Source organism: Carettochelys insculpta, chromosome 14, assembly GCF_033958435.1.
Source record: "Carettochelys insculpta isolate YL-2023 chromosome 14, ASM3395843v1, whole genome shotgun sequence".
Lineage (NCBI taxonomy): Eukaryota > Metazoa > Chordata > Testudines > Carettochelyidae > Carettochelys > Carettochelys insculpta.
In genome coordinates this window covers 35261829-35284113 of record NC_134150.1, presented here as the reverse complement: position 1 = coordinate 35284113, position 22285 = coordinate 35261829, and the positions used below count along the sequence as shown (strand labels likewise).

At 41.9% G+C, this 22285-nt stretch overlaps 1 protein-coding gene across 2 annotated transcripts in view; it reads right to left on the bottom strand.

Moving 5' to 3' along the window:
- The window catches only part of CMIP (c-Maf inducing protein), a 190108-nt gene that overhangs the window by 70470 nt on the left and 97353 nt on the right, over nt 1–22285 (bottom strand). For both annotated transcript variants that reach the window (XM_075008505.1, XM_075008506.1), the window contains exons 2-3: nt 19843–19968; nt 3256–3306 (exon numbers count right to left, since the gene is read on the bottom strand). In XM_075008505.1, coding sequence (XP_074864606.1) covers nt 3256–3306; nt 19843–19968 — 177 coding nt within the window. The remainder of the gene's footprint in view (nt 1–3255; nt 3307–19842; nt 19969–22285) is intronic.

Sequence of the window (22285 nt, the reverse complement as noted above, 5' to 3'; positions counted from 1 at the left end):
CGCATGCCTGAGTCTAGTCTAGTAGTTAGGGGGCTGGGAGCTAGGACTCTTGGGTTCTGTTCACCCCCAGGGAGTGGGCTGGGAGCTTAGCCTTGTGGCTAGGAGTCAGGAGTCTCTGGTTCTATCCCCCTGCCCCTTCCCCTCCCAGGAAGGGGACAGAAGTCTAGCCTAGTGGTTAGAGAAGGAAGCCTGGGAGCCAGAACTTCTGGGTTTCACTCCACTCCCTGCCAGAAGGAGGTGAATGTCTATCCCACTGCCGGGAGGGGAGTCTACTGGTTGGAGTGGAGGGAGGCTGGGACCCAGAACCCTTGTGTTCTATCACTCACCAGGGAAGAGGGTGGAGTCGAGCCTAGTGGTTAGAGCAGGGGACAGGGAGCCAGAAATCCTGGGTTCTATTCACTTCCCCAGGCTGGGACTAGTGCAGTGCTCCACAACTAGTATACTGTTTGCCACTCTGCACACACCCCACCACTTGGCAGGAGAAGCACGTGGCAGCTCTGGAAAATCATAGGCACTGAGTTGGACAAGGGAAGTTGGGGGTGCTTGGCTGTAGGGAAGGGGGAGGGGGAGGACAGTGAATTAAAGCTGGTGGACTGGAGGTGCCTGGCTGAGGGGGAGGGGATTGGGATACACACACACACACACACACACACAGTGGCAAACAGTATATATCTCTCCCAATCCCCTCCCCCACAGCCAGGCACTCCCAACTTCCCCTGTCCAACTCAGTGCCTGTGATTTTATTGGATTGATAGACAGACAGACAGACAGATAGATATTGGATGTTCTGTGAAATTATAACAAGTGCTGAAGGGTGCCATAAGGTGATAAAGGCTGCTGGGCACTGCAGTAAAGCACTGAGGTGTCACCACACAAAATGTGATACTGACCAGAAAATAAGTCATCACATAACATAGCAAAGCAGACTCAAAATACTGAAAGCCACACATTTTCTTCATTTGTTCCTCCCACTAATTACTTTAACGTCCTCAAAAGACTGTCAAGGTGTGTAGCTTATTAACGGGAAAGAACACATTAATAGTTCACATTTTACATAGTGCTTTCTAGCCCAGGATCTCAAAGTATTAAATGTGCCTTACAATACAGCTGTAAAGCAGGTATTATACCTGCATGGGTAAACCAAATCATGAGATTTAAAAGCAAATTTATCCCTTAATTTTCCTCTGTTTCATTTCTCTGTAAGTAGCTGGTAAAAGAAGTCTAACTGTACAAAACAGGAATAAAACTAATTTTTTCTTGGTATCTATTTTTCCACAATCTGAACAATCCAATAATGTCTGCACTAAAGGATTTCTTTGAGAAGGACCTCCATCTATTTTCTTATGCACGTGTTGTAGGCAGAACAGAATCTTGACAGGGGACCAAGAAAAGTTCGCCTGTTGGACTGTGCTGGAATGTTGCCAAAGAAAAGTCCGTTGCTAATGCCTCTACCCCAAAAACCATATGGGAAAGTTACTGTTTTATACTATGGGATTTGTACACATAACAACCCCATTCATTCCCAAATAAAAATGTGTCTTCATGACCAATTTAGACCTGTAACAGAATTCATCTACGGATCCTTTAAAGGCCATAAGCTCTGACAGTTTGGAAAGATGTGTTTTTGACATAGAGTGTCATTTGTGAGCCCGTGTTCAACAACCTCATTCCCAAAGAGCACAACAAATTATGTGAGAATCTTGAATTCTCAACAGCCAAAACTGTGTGTAATTGCAGATAATTTAAATATAAAACAGACTGATAAACAGCCAGATGCTAATTATGACTAATAAGTAACTTTAAAAGATACTCTCGTCCCAGCTTCACACAAATAAACAAAAATGAAGTACATGGGCAACATATATTAGAAGAGGGTTGGCTAACCCATGGCTCTTGAGCCATATGTACCTCTTTGCTCAATGAAATGCAGCTCCTGCTTGGAGCCACGTATGGAGACTGCTCACGGCCACTCTGTGCACGCACATGGCTGTGGTGGCTCCAGTGAGATGCAGGTATTGGGTTAGAGCACGAGGGCCGGGGATGCCTGGCTCTGCAGGGAAGGGAGGGGGTTTGGGTTACAGCAGGAGGGCTGGGGGTGCCTGGCTCTGGGAGAGGAGACAGGTATTGAGTCATGTATTATATATTTTTATCGATACATATAGATAGATCAAAATAAATACATAATACATGGCTCTTTATACTCTATTCACAGCTATTTTGGTTGGCCACCCCTGGATTAGAATCTCATGATTAATTTGTCTGCCTTACCGTCAACCCAGAAATGGGAACACGACAGGGCCAGCTGGCCAGGAGTATAGGGGAGGTCAGCAGTAGCAGGCCAGCTGCCCATGCAGGACCAGATGGCTGGAGCGCTCATCCCAAGAGGGGCTGGATGGCCAGGGTCCTGGTTGGGGTGTGTTGTGAGAGCACGGCCATTGGGAGCAGAGCTGAGCTGGCAGCCCAAGCAGGCCAGTGGCAGGCGCTCCCAGCAGCATGGCAGGGGGCCCAACCAGGGCTGGTACCCAAGCCGGGCTTGACAGCAAGCCATCTGGAGGAATGTGGGGCCAGCAGCAGAAGCCTTGAGTAGCGCCAGGCAGGGGGCCGGCAACAAGGCAGGGGTAACTGAGGCTGGTGCAGAGCTGGGAGACAAGCCCAGGAGTGGAGCTAGAACTGACCTTCCCCTAGTCCAGCAAACTGCCTCTTTTAGGACCAGCAAGATCCTGAGGGTGCTGGACCAAAGAGGTGCAACCTGTACAGTATGGAGGCCACCACAGGCTTATAGCACTAGGCCAGAGGTCAACAACCTATCTGAGGCAGAGTGTTGAAATTTGACCTTTTGATCTCTATGTATGGCCTGAGTGCTGGTGATACTTTTTAAAGTCACTCATAGTCCTACTTACAACAGCTTTGCTAATAAATAAATAAATAAATAAAAGATTCAGAGACAGCTTTAAAATGTACACACTGGTTGGCAGCATTAGCTTGTCTTTTGTTAATCCACAGGCAGCCTGGCTTTGAGCAAGTTCCTGGCTGCACCGGGGGTGGGTGGGACGGACAACACTGAGTTCTGCCTTGCATGCCAATGAAAATCAGCTCACATGCCACTCTTGGCACCCTTACCAAGGAGTGCTTCTTGGCATTTGCACTCATATAACACTTTGTGAGCCATGGATAGATGGTGTTGTCAAAGGGGAAAGGACACTTCAGAGTTACAACTGTTAATATTACAAGGAAAATAGCAAATGCAAAACCTACCTTCCACTGCAAAGAGTGAAACCACTGGTCTCTCAGATAACTGTTTGCAGCCTGCAATTAAAAACAAAAAACACACAAATGGAACCATTAGATTCTGTCAAAGCTCAAACACAAGCAAACCCCCTGCGTGTTCTTCAGAAACCTCAAAGCAGTTCAAAGTTGCATGCATTTGAAACCACTGACCTTGGCGCTCTACTGTGCAACTGTCAGCTTCAACCCAGCCATTCATGAAAGTAATGGAGACTTTTCAAGAATCTATCAAAGAAATGATGCATCTGACAAAGTGGGTTGCAGCCCACAAAAGCTTATGCCTAAATAATTTTGTTAGTCTTTAAGGTGCCAGAAGAGTCTTTTTTTTTTTTTTTTTTTTTGCTGAAACAGACTAACGCAGATACCCCTCTGAAACTTGTCACCAAAGACAAGGGTTTCCATTATCATCCATTTATTTTAACAGGCAGCAGTGACAAAGAATGTTATATCTTCTTTAAATTTAAAATATTAAATATTTAACTTTTAAAAAACAATAAAAAGAATTAACTTCAGCTGATCCAAAACCTTTATAGGTTGATGGAAGGATTCCCACTAACTACAATCAGCTTTTGATGAAGACTCTGACTATCACAGGCCACTAGACTTCTATGTCAGATCACCAATCTGCATTAAAATGACATTTTGCAGATACCATCATTTATGCACCATCCTCCCTCATTCTCCAATCCCTAGCTGCCATCTAGTTATCTGAGTAGTGTCTTGGCAACAACCGAATGCAGTGAAAATGTTAAAGAAAACACATAAATAGTTTATAGCATCTGCATAAATGCTTCAACAGTCATTCTCAATGCAACATGTGCACCAGTTTTTGTCCATATTAAGCAGAACTGCTAAAAATGGCCTGTGTTCAGCTAGGGTCATAGCCAATAAGGAAATAGTTGAATGTTCCCAAAGGTCACAGGCTTGATACCAAAAATTATAAAAGCAGCTACAATGACGTAAATCCATTAAGGGCACAGGAAAGCGTACATGCCTTTCCAGGGTACATTAGAAGTATTTTGTGTGCATTTGCTTTTCCAACTTCTTCTCATTTCTTTTCAGCTGCTATGGCCTTTTCTTGCAGTTGGGGGTGTTTCAATGAATAGTGAAAACAAAAAAAATGATCAAACAAGTCCTGTGGAAGAGAACAGCAAGGCTATTCCTTGGATAAAAATTTATCTCCTTTTAGAAGGTCTTGTTTCCTGCATCAGAAAAGATCCTACAAACTATTTCCTGTGCACCTAACAAACGTGAAAGCATCTTTTCATGGTTTTTCCCCTTCCCCATGTTTTTGGATATGTGTTCAAACTCAGAATTAATTTTATTCCAAGTGAAGGATAATTAATGGTAACCAGAGCAGCAATAGTTAAAGCCTGCCTGGGTAATGAATGTGCCTCCAACATCAGGATCTGAGCCTGGTCTCACCTGATGAAAATCAGAAGTGTCTCTCTAATGCCAATGGATTAAAACCCTTACAGTGTATTATCAGAATCAGCTGCTCACCTAAAGCACCATGGATCACCAAGCACAGAGATTAGGCTTCAGAGATATTAAGGTTATCATCAACAGGGTCCCAGACTGGCTGCAGCTCTAGTTGGAAAACAGATTGACCATTCCACTGGGAACCATGGCATTTCAAACTCTGCTTTCACTTCAAATCAGAATAAAGAACTAAAATTCTCATTTTTCCCATGGGGTGCAAAAACTAAAAAACACCATCCAAACAATTTCGATAGTACTGAATCATTTCAATTAGATAATGTCAAAATAATACATTACGTATAATATCTATTATAATCAATATTTTGATATAATAAACATTCAAAATTAAGCGAATCCAAATGATAAAAATCAAATCACGTTTTGACATGATCAAATAAACAAGAAAGTCAAATCTATTTGTTTTGATTTTTCTCCATTGACCATTTTGTCAAAATACACATGTTCCTACAAGACATTAAGATTTTGATGAAACTGCACTTACTGACCAAAAACTGTTCTGTGAAAAATATTTCTACCAGCTCCAGCTGGCTGGATAGACTGATGGTCATGTACTCCTGAGGACTGAAGTTCATAACTGGCCAAAACTTTCATATCACTTTATAACAAAAACAGCTGCAGTGCCAAAAAGTCTGTTTGCCTGAAGGAGAGAAAATTCTGGTCTTGAATTCCACCCAGCTGTTCTGGCTCTGAATGTAAGAAGGCGTGCTCTGAAGACACCAGACAGTCAAGGGTGTTCAGCAAAATAAACCCTATAGCATGGAAATGTCTGACATAGGTACCCCCATTAGCTAACACTCTAAACTCTGGGAAAGACACTGGGAGATTAAAACAGCAACAGAATGTCAAGGAAAAAATGCTCCAGAATAAAGCACAAAAATATGTCATTTGAAAGGGTCACTGTCCCCTCCCACCCCCATACCCTTGATTGAAAATACCATCATTGGGTACTTCAGCAGTACCTTCTATGGAGCCCCAATCACCTTGCAAATTAACTAATTAAGACTCATACCCCAGAACTAGTGGCAAAGTTAAGAGTAGAACCTGGCCTTTCTGACTCTCAGCTCCTTGCACTAACCACCAGAAGAAGCCACAAATTTCCAAGAAGCCACAAATTTCTGTTCTGAAAGCAATACTGTGCTGCACAGATCACTCCCATGCTGAAACCAAGGATTTATCCTCCACACTTTCTTGATCCCAAATGCTTAATTAAGCGAAATATTCCATCCATTTTCTGTAGGTTTGATAAACTTCATGTGTAGCAAAGGCTACAATGCATATTGCATGTCCATCAGATCTGACGTTTCCCAAAAGAAAATGAAACGCTAGCTGAGCAAGTGAAAATTTTATTAAATTACCAGCAAACAAGCCTACTAGATTGCTGTTGTTTTACATAAACAAAAACACCAGTGGACAGTGGCTTCTAATACTGTTAATAAAAAGGACATATTCATCTTAAGAAGGCAATATTAGCCAGTTTTAAGTCCTAGATTTGACTTACATGATTTGAACCAAGAATCCTCTGAGTCAAACCCAGGTGTTCGACTATTACCATTAAAGAAAATTGCCATTAGCTGTTAACTGCTCTTCCCTTTTCAGACATCACTGGTGAATACAAAACTATAGTGAACACCCAGAAAATCAATATAAGTAAACGGATTTTATGACCAACATCGCTCCTAAATGGTGGCTGGATAGTTTATAATATTTTTACACAACAGTGGCTAGGCTCTATAAATAATTGGATGACAGATTGTTCAGACCGAGTATATGCAACAAGAAATACCTGACCCACAAAAACTGGAGGAAAAACCCAATGTCCTGGACTGCTAAATGTGTGAGAGAAAAGCCAAGAAAGGAAAAACTGATATTCAAATTTGAGGGGGAAAAAACAAAAGATTTTTTTAAGAAAGTAGATCCAGCAACATGCCTAACTTGCAAATTTAGAGTCCAAACTTTGTGCAGCATTTAAATGTGGAGTTCTGGGTTACCCTTTTATGTAGGGAGAGGGGTGCACATTGGCATAATCTGTATTTGAGGCTTTCTGGATTTGGTTCCAGGCCACTTCTAAGAAAACCAACTACAGAGAAGATAAAAGTAAACACAAAAGAAGAAAACAAACCTTTAGGAAATCCAGCAGGTCTGCCAATGATCAGGAATGAATGGTATCAGGTTAATGGCTGTGTCCCAGAGCTCCCTCTCCCAAGTGTTTAAGCTTGGTTAGCTCAAATATAGCAAGCTTTACCACTTTCATATTGTTGGAGTTGTTCTGACACTAACTCTCCCACAATTCACAAGACCAGACAGGGTATGGCACTTAATCCTCCAAGTGCATACTTCCTTCTACGTATTTCCAGAGAGCTGCTAAACCACAACTACGTGCAGGAAATGTTGGAACTTTTGCATAGGTCATAAAATGGCTCACTTGCAAAACATTTTCTTCTTTTAGGACGATACTGAGGAAAGGGTCTATTTGAAACTTATCAGGATCAATGAAAGTTTCACAAGAGACAGAAATAACAACAATATATTTTATGACTTGTGTTTATCTAATTTTTTGCCTTTGCAAATACCCCATTTGTTTGAAAAGTACATGTTTGTGCATGCATTCTCTGCAGCTGAGAAAAAACAGACTCTAAATGTATATTTTGAAAGCTTTGAATACCTAAATCAGGTTTGCCCTGGTCAAGAATATTGGTGTGTATCTTCAAACATTCTGCTATTGATTTTTAATTGTGTTAAGAGACATACATGCAAGATGAAGGATTTCCTTGCTCCCAGTGCTTTGTTTCCCATTCATAAAATGGATACAGCAATACTTTCAACCTCACAGGGATGTCAGGAGGCTGAATTAATGTCAATGAAGCATTCTGAAAATCCTTGAAGGATGAAATTTATGACTAGTTTACATCAGGGGCAGGCATGATATAGTCCACCAAGTCTCTTAATCCTGTCTGCTGCTGATCCCTATGGCTATGAAGGGAGGAAAGCTTTGGGTGCTGCCCCTGATCCATGAAAATCTGAGCTCCCAATAGCCAGTTTCATGAGCTGCTCCAAAAACCAGCCAATGAGAGCCAAGAGATTTTGCTGAGGGCAGCAGCACTGCAGCAAAATTTCTCAACTCAGATTGGCCAGTTTCCAGCCAATAGGAGGTGAGATTTTGCCGGGGGCAAGGGAAGTGCAGCACAATTCTTCAGCTCCCACTGGCTGGTTTCCAACTGCTGGCAGCAGGGAAGCTTGCCTGAGTATGCTGCCGGTCAAGAGCTACTCAGGTAAGTGCCTCCTGTCCAAAGGCTGCCTCTGACACCATACCTCTCATCTCAGACTCTGCACTCCTTCCTACACTCCTCGCCTAGGTCAAATTCTCTCCTGCATCCATATCCCTTCCCAAATGCTGCACCCCATTCCCCTGCCCCAGGTCACCACCCAACCCTCTGCACCCTCCTTCCCCTGGTCCTGAGAATTCCCTCCCATGCCCTGCACCTACAGCCCCTCCCCTCAGGTCAAATCCTCTCCTGAACCCACACCCCCGTCCCCTGGACTCTGGACCCCAATCCTTTCCAGAGGTCACAACCCCCTCCTTCACCCAAACTCCCTCTCAGACACCATACCCTCTTCAGCACCCCAGTTCCCTACCTCCCTTCTATACCCATCCTCCAACCCAGACCCCACATCCCCTCCATAAGATAAGTGGTCAAGGGCCACACTACCAAAATCTTGGAGTGGTCCCCCTCATCAAAAAAAATTGCCCACCACGGTTTATATTATCATTAGTTCCCTCCTCTCCCTTAATGGCCCTCATTTTTACCTTTACTTTACTCAGATAAAGCAGAGTTGCTGGAGCCCAGTACTTACACAGGAGATTCCACAAGCATTTTGGCCCAAACCCCCAATGAGTAGAAATCAGCACAGTTCCATTTCAAGAGTTTCGGATCCACAACTCCAGTGAGATTCTCACATGAGTAAAGTCCCACCCATGCTTAGGTGTTCATCAGAGTGGGATTTACCTCAAAACAGAATCCTTGACTTAGCGAATTTACACTATTTACAGTACCAGAGGATGCAACCCATAACTTTCATTCAGCTTTAGGCTATAATAAAGGACAGACTGAGCCACCACAAAGTTTAAACTTTTTGTTTTAAATGCCATCTTTTAGTTAGCTATTTTGGCCAAACTCGATAAATTTTTCATGTTATCTAAGTCTCATCTGTACTTCTAGTGCCATTTTGGACCAGTTCTTCTAAGCAGGACACTGCCAGTTTCAAAGATACACTTCAGTCTGGCAAAGTTGTTCCTGTCATTTTCACATCTAGACTTTAGGACCTACATGAATTAAAGGTAACAAACAGAACAATTTCTTCATCTGTAGTTCAGCTAAGTTGTACATTTGGCAGCACTCTACATATACACCATGTCACCCTTTCCTCTGCATAGTCAGACAATAATCAGTCCCCCATGACCATGCAGAGCCCTGCTCGTTTCTGGGAGAAATGGTGTGTCGGGGGGAGGATTGGCTGTTGAGAATGTATTAAATCTAGGACTGGAGCCTCAATGGGTCAGTCTCCCCATTTCAAAAACCAGAGGACAGAGAAACAAGCTAGAAAATAGGAAAAAGTGAATGCAAGATCTTAAATACATGGCATGAGGCTGTGTAGCACCCAGAATTTCTTGTAATACTTTTATTTTATGATAATGAAATTAATGGAGCTATATGACAACTGACACCACCTAAGGCTCTTCTCTATCTATAAGTTGACATCCAGGAGTGCCATTTTGCCAAAAGCTCTATACTGCACTAACTTATCCTACCACACTGAAATGTCACACCCTGCTGACCTCTGCATTATTCACCAGGGTACAAGAAATGGCTTGTTCAGATAACAAAATGTTATAACACTTCTCCTTATTACAGTGCCTTTCTGGGTGCCATCCTAAAGAACTCCCCAGTCAGCAGCAATCCTGGAAAAAAAACCCACATCTATCTTTCAGCTGGTGGGTCTTATGATCTGGGATCTGCTGTAATTCTTCCCAGGCACTGACTTCATTTTCTCTCTCTCTCGGTACAGCTCACCACTGAATAAATCATTTTGTTAGTCTTTAAAGTGCTACCTTTCTGCTGCTTTGTTTTGTTGGAGTACAGACTAACATAGCTACCTCTGTCTCTTTTAGTACGTTTTCCTATATTTTGTCTCTATTCTTCTCCAACTGCTAAGGCTAGGACTATACCACAGGCTTCTCTTCAACGGTCAAACTAAAAGCCAATATTAGTACAATGGAGGGATGAAAGCCAGATTCTTCACACAAACCCCAAGTCAAAAGACCTGTCACCAGGGAACCTGTCATCAATATGTGAGGAAAGGGGCAGCTGCCCCAGAGCTTCAAAAGGGCATGGGGCTACCAACTGCTGAAGACCCAGGAGCTTTACCTTTCTGTTGAAGCACTGTGCAGTATGATTTAAGGGCTGAATTCTGAGCTTTCTAAAAGTCCAAGGTATCATCCCCAGGACACCAAATGGATTTGCTATTAAATAAAACTCAGACTCTGAAAGGGACGATTGTATCTGGATCAATAGGTTTGCTAAACAAAACACAGGTACTAAGAAAAGCATGTGGATTAAGGAAACAACAGGCAAAGGCATTGTCAATCCAGTGGAAATATTTGCCTTAGGGACTCCCTGACAAAACACTGAGCTTAAATAGGAACTGAGTATGAGCAGTGAGTGTATTGCTTATCAGGGCTTCCTGTTCTGTTTGCACCTGATCACCGAGAACATAATAAAGGAACACTGCACGCTAGGGATGGGAGAACTCACTTTTTCAAATTGGATCTAACTGACAAAGTCACAGAACAGGACTCAAAATTCCAGGCCCATTTGGCTCTAGCAAAACCTGAGATGCAAACTGCAGCCTGCATTTGAGGTTAAATGGTTTATAGCACTCCACCCTGTCTGGCTTCCCTACATCCCACTAACTCTCCATAGCTCCAAACAACTGTTACAGGGCTTTTCCTGAAAACGGAACCATCAAATTCCCCCACCCTTCCCAATAAGAGGGGAAGTGTGACCTGGGAGAAAAAGAGAATTAGATCGTTGCAATAAATGCAAATGTGAACTGGGAGTTTAAGGTAGGGCAGCATGGTTAGCCAGATGTGGCAAATTCAACCAATTAAAACTTCTCATTTAGGCTACTGTACTACGCGCAGGTGCTTGTGACATCATTTATATAGCACCATCAATGTGCATTATGCTTTGTAGACAAAAAGCAAGATGACACAATTCAGCCTGAACAAAAATCCCTCTACCAATTCAGAAGGGAGCTGCTCTCACTTCCTCAAGGGCTGAATTCAGTTCATGCTCCCTCCCCCAAAGAGTTTGCAATCTGTGCTCCAGGTCCTCTAAAACCCACCAGCTGACCCCACTGTAAACAAGGGAGAAAGCAAGTCTGTCAGAGTTTAGTGCTTCTTGTTAGAACCGGGAACAGAGTTTGGTAAAACAAACAAAAATGCCCACCTCATTATCACAACAGAGCTTCCGGGAAAATGGCATTTATTGTAACCCACAAAGGACCATGAGAACTGAACCAAACACTAGGTTTTGTAAGTGATACTGAATACAAAGACCTAGGCTCATACAGCAAACAGTGAGCCTGAAAGGTTAGTGAGTCTCAAAGATTGGACAGTTCGATCATACCCATGTTTGCTCTCAGAGCATCATCCCTTCATCCAAAGTGAGAGGGAAATCAGTCTCTGAACCAGGAATAGCTTCCTAAAAGGAGAGCAGCCACATTACCGCCCCCTTGTTTTCTCGTCAGGCCCCTTATGTCAAACTGGATTGGGATAGTCAATATTTCAAAAGGACACTGTCACAGGAAAAAGCATGTGATACAAAGACCAAGCTGGGCTCTCACTTGTAGCAGAGTAGCAACTCACACCATGCCACTGGGCCATGAATAGATAGCAAAAGCAAATGGGCACATGTGCTCAAACCCCTGAAAGAACATGTAGTGCTCCCCTGCATGGTCTGTATCTAAGTCAGGCTCCTGAGGGACATCTCAATACCACACTATATAATGTTACTAAAGATGGTCAGAAATGAAATTTGCTGTTCCACATTTGGAAATTTGCTTTGGTTCTGAATTGGAATGAAAAGCCAAAAATTCAAAATTTCCTGAAAATTAAATGTGAAACATCAATTCAGAACTAAAGTATTTGGATTTGATAATTTTATAACACAGAAACATACAAATGTAGAGCTGAAAGGTGTCTCCTGATAACACTTCATCCAGACCCCAATGGTGATGAGGCAGAACCAACTAAATCTAAGAGACTGTCCAATTTGTTGCGAAAATCTCCAACAGATTCCACAGCCTCTCTATTATGATGTTTGTATCTGTCCTTATAGTTGGAAAGATCCTCTTAATATCTAACCTAAATCTCTCTGGCTGCAAATTAAGACCATTACTTCTTTTTCTACCTTCAGTGGATATGGGGAAGAATCAAACAACTTTTAAACAGCCCTCAACACATCTGCAGTTATCTGTTGTCTTTTCTCAATACTAAACATACCAAATTTTTAAAACACTTTCCTGAGTTACATTTTCTAAACCTTTTATTAATTTTTTCTCTCTCGACTCTCTCCACAACCCTCTTAAAAAGTGGCATCCAAAACTAGACAACTCTACAGGGGAGGCCTCACTATTGCCAAGACATGGAAGATAATTGTTCCATTTTGCTTATGTACCACACTCCTGTTTATACACACCAGCATGCTATGAGCTACTTTTGCAACTGCATCACATTGTTGACTCACAGGCTATGTCTACGCTTAGCCAAAATTTCGAATAGGCCATGCTAATGGCCAAATTGGAGAATACTAATTAAGCACTGAAATGAATATTCAGCGCCTCATTAGCATGTTGCCAGCTGCCACACTTCAAAAGTGCCACGTCGACCACGCGCAGCTTGTCTACACGGGGCCCCTTTCGAAAGGACCCCGCAAACATCGAAATCAGCTGATAGGAATAAGGGGATTTCAACTTTTGAAGGGTCCTTTCGAAAAGGGCCCTGTGTAGACAAACCACACGTGGTCAAAATGTGGCACTTTTGAAGTGTCGCAGCTGGCAACATGCTAATGAGGTGCTGAATATTCATTTCAGCACTTCATTAGTATTCTCCAATTTGGCCATTAGCACAGCCCTTTCGAAATTTTGGCCAAGTGTAGACACGGCCATATTCAAGTTGTAATCCATGTTACGTCTTAGATTCTTGTTAGTATATACTGACTACCTAGTTATTCCCCATTTTGTAGCTGTGCATATTAGTTGTAACTTTATATGTTAAAAATACTTATAAAAACTTTCTTGCTTGTCTCCTGATTTTCCTCTCACTGATTTCAGGCCAATTTTCTAACCTGATCTCCTGAAGTGCTTGCATCCCCTCCAGCCTGGTGTCAACCTCAGATTATATAAGCATACTCTCCAGTTTATTCACACAGACTATGTCTGCACTGTGATATAAATTTGATTTTATAATGCTAGGTATCCTCACCTCCCCACAAATTCGAGTTAGTGTTGCCACACTGATTTACCAAACATCGACTGTTACAGGAGTGCATGTGGGATCCTATCCCACAGTTCTCTCAACATCACAGCATTTTGGTTTTGTTTTTTTTTTTTAAACTGATGCAGCATGGAGAAAAAATGCCCCACAAGTGGTTGTGAGTATGTATGTGCTGCCCTACCGTAAATACAGCATAGGTTGCCAGCCCCTGAAATCTTAGCCACACAGGGGAGACTTCCCCCCCAGCGACAGCCAGCCCCCAAAAATCTTTCCCGCCTTTGGAGCCTTTACTGTGTGCAAGCCAACTCATGGTGCTGTCTGGCAGCATGGGCTGCACTGCACCACAGGCATGTGCTCTTAGTTGGTTGGGGGCTAGCCACGTGATGTGGTCCGGCAGGGGACAGACCCTGACTGCATGGCGGCTCTGGGGGAGGGGTGCGCTGCCCCTGTAAAAATGTGAATGCAGAAAAAAACCCCAGCCTCTCACACAAGCATGATGCCCCACAGTCTCGCCACCACATGATGCAGTGGGGTGGGGGCTGGTGCCAATGCTGAAAAAAACCTCTTGGCCTCTCCTGCTATATCCTGCGCAGGGAAGAAGCCACCGTGTGTTGTGGCTATTTTTTCCATGGGTAGATGTAATCCTCATGCTGATGATAAAGAAATGAATTCAAAATGAGCCAAGGTGCGTACTTGAATTTCCTGGGCTTCCTGGCACTGAGTTTAAATTCACGGGCTTCCTATTACCTACCTCCTGCGCACCTGGAGAGCAGGAGAGATGGAAGTGGCTAGAGCAGACAACTGTGGGGCATTATGGAATTTGTACAGGACCCCTCTGAAGACCAATAAATGTGATATAAATAATTGCCCTTTCCACACTAGCATTAAATCTGACCTTTTAAATTTGAACTTGGCACTACACTGACTCGCTCTGTGGGTGTGATATCATCAACCTTAGCACTCCCTAAAAATGGACCGAATGGTGTTCACACTGAAGACAGTGACATTTTAAAATGGAGCTAACGGCCTGAAAATAGACTTTATGATGTAGTGTAGACATAGACATAATCATTAAAGAAATTATTAAATAGTATCAGATACAGGTCCCTGCAGGACCCCGTAGATATACTCTTCCAATTTACAACCCTCCAGAGGCTTATAAAATTGATTAACATAAAATCATCCCATTTCAATGTTGAAATATTACAATAAAATATTAAATGCCTGTAAATGTAAAACTAAATTTAGTATTTTTTCATCATGTAAACATTGAAATCACTCATTTACATATTCTGCTGCTGAAAATTTTGTTAAAAATCAACACACTTGCCAGGAACTATTTTAGTTTTGATGAATTCCCAATGGGAAAAACCCCCCACAAAACCTGTTCCACAATTTTTAACCCACTCTAGTTATTATAGTACCTCTTAGTACAGCCCAGTACCAGACACAAAACACCACATCTTACATTCTGATGTTACTTCAACTTCTACACTGAGGGCTTGTCTCCACTACAAGATGGATCAACCCTGCAGTGATCGACCCACCTGTCATCAATTTACTCAGTTAAGAACAGACCCACTACATCAACCTCCAGTACTCCAGACAAATGAGATGAATAAGGAGAGTCAACAGGAGAATTTTTTTCTGTTGACCTCCTGCAATAAGTAGATCCAACCTATGTCAATCTGAGTTACGCTACTAATATAATTCAAATTGCGTAGCCTAGATCATCCTGTTCTTGTAGTGTAGACCTGCCCTGAGACAACAGAGTTGGATCCAGCCCAGAGTTCCTCTTTCCAGATCTGTACCAACAGTCCCCTGATAGCAGGCAACAGTGCTGATAGTAGACTGAGTGCCTGTGCAGCCACAGAAGAGAGATTCAAATGCCGTCCAGTTGATAAGCAGAGTGCATACAGCACCCACAGCTGTCAGCATATGTTTCTAATGATGGTGCAAATCCAGACATTCCTTGGTGTAGGTGGTAAAAAATGTATTCCACAGGTGGATGCAAAAACCTAAGAAGGTATATTAGTGGGCAATAGCTATAGGCATCCAAGTCAGAATCATACACCTGCAAAAATGTCTGCATCTTAACCAGTGTGGGCTCGGGACACTATGATCTGTTTTGTAGAAAAAGAGACAGGATGGAATTCAAACTTTCAATTGTTTGTTGCTCCTGCCACAGGTTTCCTCTTTAGCTAGTATGTCATTGTTTCAAATATAGCTTTTACATCTCAATTCTAAGAATTCTTTATTTTAAAGACTGTATTATTGTGTATTTGTGAGCATTCTAAAGAACTTTCTGCATGGAAATCCATTGTCATATTGCATTCTGGCATGATCACATTGGATCGGCCAGGAAAATGTGCTACCGAAAACATATGGGAAAGCTTGCACATCCAGTCACATGCAGTTTCCCATGATTACACTGGCATCAGATCCAATCCCTGTTAACACAGTCTAATAAGAACACTATGGAAGCCCAGATTCATTCAATTCCTTCTTCATTTACTGTGAGATTAGATTATACCAACTTTTCAGAGGAATTATTGTGCATGCAAAGCACCTACTTTTAGATGTTTATTTCTCACAATTACATTAATTTGTTCTTTAAAATAACAAACAGCAGACTGCTCCAGATAAAAATCTGCAAAGCTTGCCAAACTCCCTGTACCCTCTGCAGGGCACTTTGGGTTCAAACTTGTTATCATTTGTAACAGTAAACAGGTCAGTAAAAGAGACTATAAAGAGAATGCTCTGGAATAAAGATTCAGAAATTAAATTTAACAAAAAAAAAAAAATATGTACAAATCATATGACAGGAATGGATGTTAACGGTAAGTAAAGCTGAGGAATAAAATAATATTACGGCATCAGATAAAAATATTAAAGTTGTCCAACTCCACAGCTGAGCAGAGTTTCTCTCCAACAGATTCTGTTACTTGATTGGCTGAAGAAAATTCAATGGTGAGTTTGCTAGCCTGGTCTTGGGCAATCAGGGCTCAGCTCTCTACTCTACAAGAGACTTCCAGTCACTTAGGAAACATCTATAAAGCAATGCAAGACATGACCGCTGTTTGGGTAGACATGCACACTACATTTAGCCACTTTAATGTGGGTAAAAATAGTAGTGTACATGTACTGATGCAAACTTCTGCAATATGGAGATTCTGAAGAGCCTAGTGCAAGCCCCATCTACACTGCTATTTTAGCAACACCAGCTTGCTGCCATCATACTTGGGACAGAATTCACAGGGCTCATGTCTTACAAAAGGGTGCATTAACTGGGGTGGAATGGATTCTTTAGGTTCCATGTATTTCTGAGCCTCAGCTTATACTGGAAGGTCACTCACACATGGGCTGTATTGTTCATACAACTGGCAGGCAGAGAAACTTCTCTGTCATAGGTAGCTTACCATGCTCTCCCCAAGTCCTAATCCTACCTGCTTATTTTCAAAGTATGCTATGGGGATGTCTGGGAGGATTAAAACGGCCAACCGTGTTTTGGAAGAGGAAAAGGGGTAGGTGTATTCAGAGAGTTGAATTACAACCTCTTGAAAGACCCAGGAGAGATGACCTCTGGCTTTGATCTTAAATGAAGCTGATGGACAACCTTAAACTGCATCTGTACAAATCATGTCAGCTGTGGGTACCGAATGCAGAACTGGAAAATTAAAACTCTCCAGCATGTGACTGTGGAACATATAATAACCCAAGGCCCAATTCACAAATACAGAGGAGGCATCATAGCAATACACTCCTCTACTCCAGGCACGATTATCCGGCTTACCCCCAAAAGTAAAATTCTTGATCTACAGCTCCAGTCGCCATAGAAGGAAGATGATGATCAGCTGAGTTATCTTCTCTTAAAAACCACAAGTCCATATTCCTCAAAGAAGATAAAAACTTATTTCTTCTTCCTATGAAGAATGTAGTGCAGTCTGCTGTTGACCAGCTTTCCTGATAGTGCTTGACACAGCTGTCTGTCATCTTTTGTGGCTCTGATGAACAGCTGATCAACATCAGGGCCACAAGCATACTATCAGAAGGAGGTGTCAAGTTCTGCCAGTGTAATACTGTTCATATAAGTGTCTCCTCAACTTTTTTTAAAAAAAGTGCCCCTTTTTCAAAAAAAATTAAAATAAACTTTAAGAACCCCCAGATTTCACAGGTACGCATACACCACCAGTTGACAAACACATTCCTAAGGTATTTTGAGGTCTTGAAACAAGTGCCATTCAACCTTTCCAAATTACTGTACACTTGGCAGGAGTCAGATTTATTTTGCATATGACCAAGTTACACCTCACTTAAAAACTACTTACTTATATGCAAAAATATCACAGAAGTCTACAACTGAAAACGTGTTGACTCTCTACCATCTTATTATCAAATAAGTGAATTGGAATAGAAATATTGTACTTACATTTCAGCATAAGGCATATGAAGCAGTAGAAACAAGTCATTGTCTGAATGAACTTTTAGATTGTACTGACTTTACTAGTGCTTTTATAAAACCTGTTGTAAAACTAGGCAAATATCCAGATGAGTTGACGTATCCTCTAGAAGACCTCAGTGTACTCTCCCGGGTACGTGTACCCCGGCTGAGAAACACTGACATATATTACTGAACTACTTCTGAAGCTGCAGTGGTATAGTAAAGATGGAAATACAGCTTTCATTGTAATCAACCCTCTGTAGATACTCAGATATGCTTTCACCAGAACAAATTCCTTAGGGGCTGAAATTTTTCATAAATTATCTCCATTTCACAGATTTTTCCTGCCTCCCCAGTTTCTGCTGAAATCATTCAGCTATTTCTGAAACTGACACATGTGAAACATGCATATTTGTCGACATATACCAGACAGAAGAAAGAAGGCACATTCAAGTCAACAGCTGAACAGACGTTACTGAAACTTGATTTATTTTGCAGTCACCATGAGAGCTAAGGAACAAACCAAATCTGGAGAAAACGGGGTCAGCAGTTTTGAAATTATGATTGCTTGAAGGTTGGGTTATTTGAGAGCTTTTTAAATGCATATACAGCTGGATTTTCAGGTAGCTTTCTTTTCTTGATCTAAAGCAGTTTCTAAACTCAGGAACGTGGTGGAGTGCTCTGCTCTCAGCTAACTTGCAGTGACTTTCTAAATCCCACAAAACCTTTTGAATGCATGAGGAAGAGTGGCATAATGTGAAAATAAAGAAAAAGATGGCACTTCCTGTTTAGAAAGAGGACTAATGGAGAACTGAATGCAGCCAATGATATGGCTATCGGACACCACAATACAGCTGAAAAGGCTCTGGTGATGGTAATCAGCATGCAAACGTAGGGAAAGGAGAAACATGGCCAAGAACACTACTCTCACATGAATAGCACCTATCATTAGACTGTTCAACCAGAGATCTCAAAGCACTTTTTTTAAGCGAGTTTCATATTTTCAAGGTGGAAGAACTAAGATACACAGACAAATGGCTTGTTTTTGAGAGGTGCTGAACAGCCACTAACACAGCTATTCAGGACATGGCTCCCTCAAAGTGCTATGGCACTTCAGTTGCAGAACTCTCAAAATAAAACAAGTCCCCTGACCCCAAAGTCAGGGTCATATCTACTGAACCACATTGTTTCCCTAAAACTCCTGGAGATCTCATCTGAAATGCACGTCTCTCAATGACTGTCCTCTGCCATTTCTCTCTCTCTCTCTCTCTCTCTCTTTCTTTTTCGTCTTTTCTCAACCTCATGCAAAGCGTAGGTGGGATTAACTTGCTTGTTCAAACTGAGAATACTGCGGGCAAATTCTAAGAGCAAATAAGATGGGTGCTGAGGTGTCCTCGAAGAGTGGTTGTTCTTCAATAAATACTAGCACTTTACAGGACTAAATGAACATTTCTGCCCTACATCACTGCCCTGATCACCCATCTACACCATCGACAAGGTGGTGACGAAATTTCCATTTCCACATACTTTAAAGACTTGAGAAGAAGTCCCACTATACACTATCACTTTAAAACGCACACACCCCCAACCAGAGGTGAGTGATGTGAGGATTCTAGAAGAGGCATCCGCCAAGCTTTCTTGCCTCGCCTCAGCCCACCCCTTCCCTTGCTGTGCCCATGGCCCACTTCTGCTCTGCCCCTGCCTGTGGCAGCACCATGCCACTTCCGGTGGATGCAGGATGTTCTCTCCTTCCTGCTCCCCTGGAGTGGTGTGGCCTAAGGGTCGCACTTTGGGCTGAGCCCCTGTGGGGGTGGGGGGTGTAGGACTGCCCTTGTACTCATCAGAAGCAGAGCTCACAGTCCCCTTCCCACACATTGGTTATGCCCCCAACTCAAACAGTTTTGAATGGCTTTGAATGTGTCTTCTCACACAAACCTGTTGGCAAGTAACCAACTTGACCAAAGCAAATTATCAGCCTGGCTAACCAGGGCTAAGATATAGCAAACTGAGACTAAAAGTGATTAAGAGCAGAAGAGTTGTTCTTTCATGTTTACTGTACCTGCAGTAAGACAGTACCCCCAGGGATTGTGAGCTGTAAACAGTACTTAGGGGCATTCTCCCAGGAGAGCAGCTGAACGTCTTCAATAGCACTGTAGGAAATGGAGTTTTCCATATACCCAGTTGGCTGCAAGAACACAAACAAGAGAAAGAAAAAAATAAGCATTTACTTATTCATCCAGAGTTTCACAGCATGGATTGAAAAGCATCATGCCACCAAAAGTGATTCTATTGTATTTGGTGGAAGAATAGCTGTATAGCATCTGATTGCCTTTGATGGATGATGGACAGCAGAAGAGTACATCATAACCCAGTGAAGTCACACACAAAATAGCTGTGTCTACACGTCCACCCTCCTTTTGGAGTGGCCATGTTAATGAGGCAGTTTGGAAGATGCTAATGAGCCACTGGCATGAATATGCAGTGCCTCATTAGCATAATGGCAGCTACGCACGATTCAAAAGTGCCGCTTTGGGAACATACACCACCTGTACAGACAGGGCCCTTTGAAAGGACCTCCCTGACTTCAAAAGCCCCTTCTTCCTATTCGGTTTTAAGGGATGAAACTACAGTTGATGGTCAATCCTGTCTACACAGCAGCAGGTGTATGCTTCCCAGAGATGCATTAGCTGTGCTCAAAACACTGCATTAAACACAACAGTGTGGTGGCACAGGCTAGCTGCAGAAGGGATTATACTTAGGCAGCTAACCCAATTGCTACATTGTGATTTTTAGCATACCAGCTTAAGCAGAGTGGATGTGTGTTGGTCTAGCTGTACTGGGAAGCATCTACCTAGCTGTTGTGTAGACAAAAATGTGTTGATTCATGTTAGCTACATGAAAAATTTGTGAGCTCAATAGTGTGCAGGATTTGAGTTGAGAGATGTATGGCTATATAAGAGAGAGGTATTTGGATTGTACTGACAATGCAGTGTAATATCTTTAAATGACGAAAATATATTTCCATGAATAACAACCACCCAAATTTACAGACTGGCAAAGAAAGAAGAATATTGCTTAAAAATGTAATATTTTTATTTAAGGATATTTACATTTTGTATTTTAATCATTTTTTTGTTTTAACATTAACATACTTTAACTTTTAGAATCTCAAAATGTATGTCATTAATTATGTCTGCCTCTCCTGTCATCTGATCCCCTCCATGAGTTCCCACAACTCCAAAAATTTAACTTCTTAAAAATAGGGGGAAAATGCTTTAAAATGAATATTATCTGGCAACATTTTTTTTTAAAAAAAGATGGGCAAGCCTGAATGTGTTGCATTGGTTTTATCTTATGTGTTTTCTGCCTTCTGTTTACAAAATTGATCAGTTATATAATCAAATAGAGAAAGCTGAATGAATAAATGGGTCTGTGTGTACCCACACCCACCTCTCTCTGCCAAGTGTATAGAAAGAACCCAATCAGCAGCTTCAAGAATTATAATCAAAGGCAGCCCCACCAACCTACTTATCTCTGCTTCATTTAAATGTCAGTTTCCTGAAGAGGTGTCACTGCCTGATTACAAGTGACAGTAACAATTAAAACCAAAAAATAGCATGTTGCAGTTAAATGTGTGATATGAATCAAGCACAGCAAGGAAACTCAAAGTTAAATACCTTGCTCCTTTTTTAACATCCCTCACCAATCTGCAATATTGCACAAGACACTGCAAAATATAACCTAGCAATATTTGTAAACATTGTGCATTTTAATATTTTCATGTGTCCACACACACACACACACACACACACACACACACACACTATATACAGACACACACATGTACATATATATATATACAAAGTAGGCACACGCGCGCACACACACACACACACACACACACACACACACATTTGGAGAGAGATGTGTGCACACACATGCCTTATTTGAGTTAATTTAATGCTTCACAGCAATCCCAAGAGACTCCTCTAGCTGCACTCAGTGCTCATGTAGTTAGAGAAATTGTCTAGCATAGCTAGCGGAGTAACTAGTCTACTATATCTATTCCACTATAGCTATGATGGTTAATTCCTCTATAGAGGCAGGCCCTTACACAAACCCTTGCTTGCAACAAACAGTAGGCATTTATTAGTCTTACTTATGAATTATTTTCTTAGTATTTATCGTTTACATTCACTTACAAGCCCTGAATATATTACTCCCCTCTCGTTTAAATTATGTTAATCAACAGTCTTGCAATAAGCTATAATGAAAAAAGAAAAACTCCTGTTGAATGACTACCACCTCTGGGGCAAACAGTAGCAGCTCTAACAATCACAACAGAGGATGCTTGTGGGCGAGTGTGAAATAAGCAAATTCCTTTCAGAACGTAGCTACTTTTTAGCTGCACTACTTCCTTCCATACGGTAAGTAGGCGGTGTATATGAAAAACCATACTCACTCTTTAAATGTATACAAAAGCCCAATATAAAATACCTGCC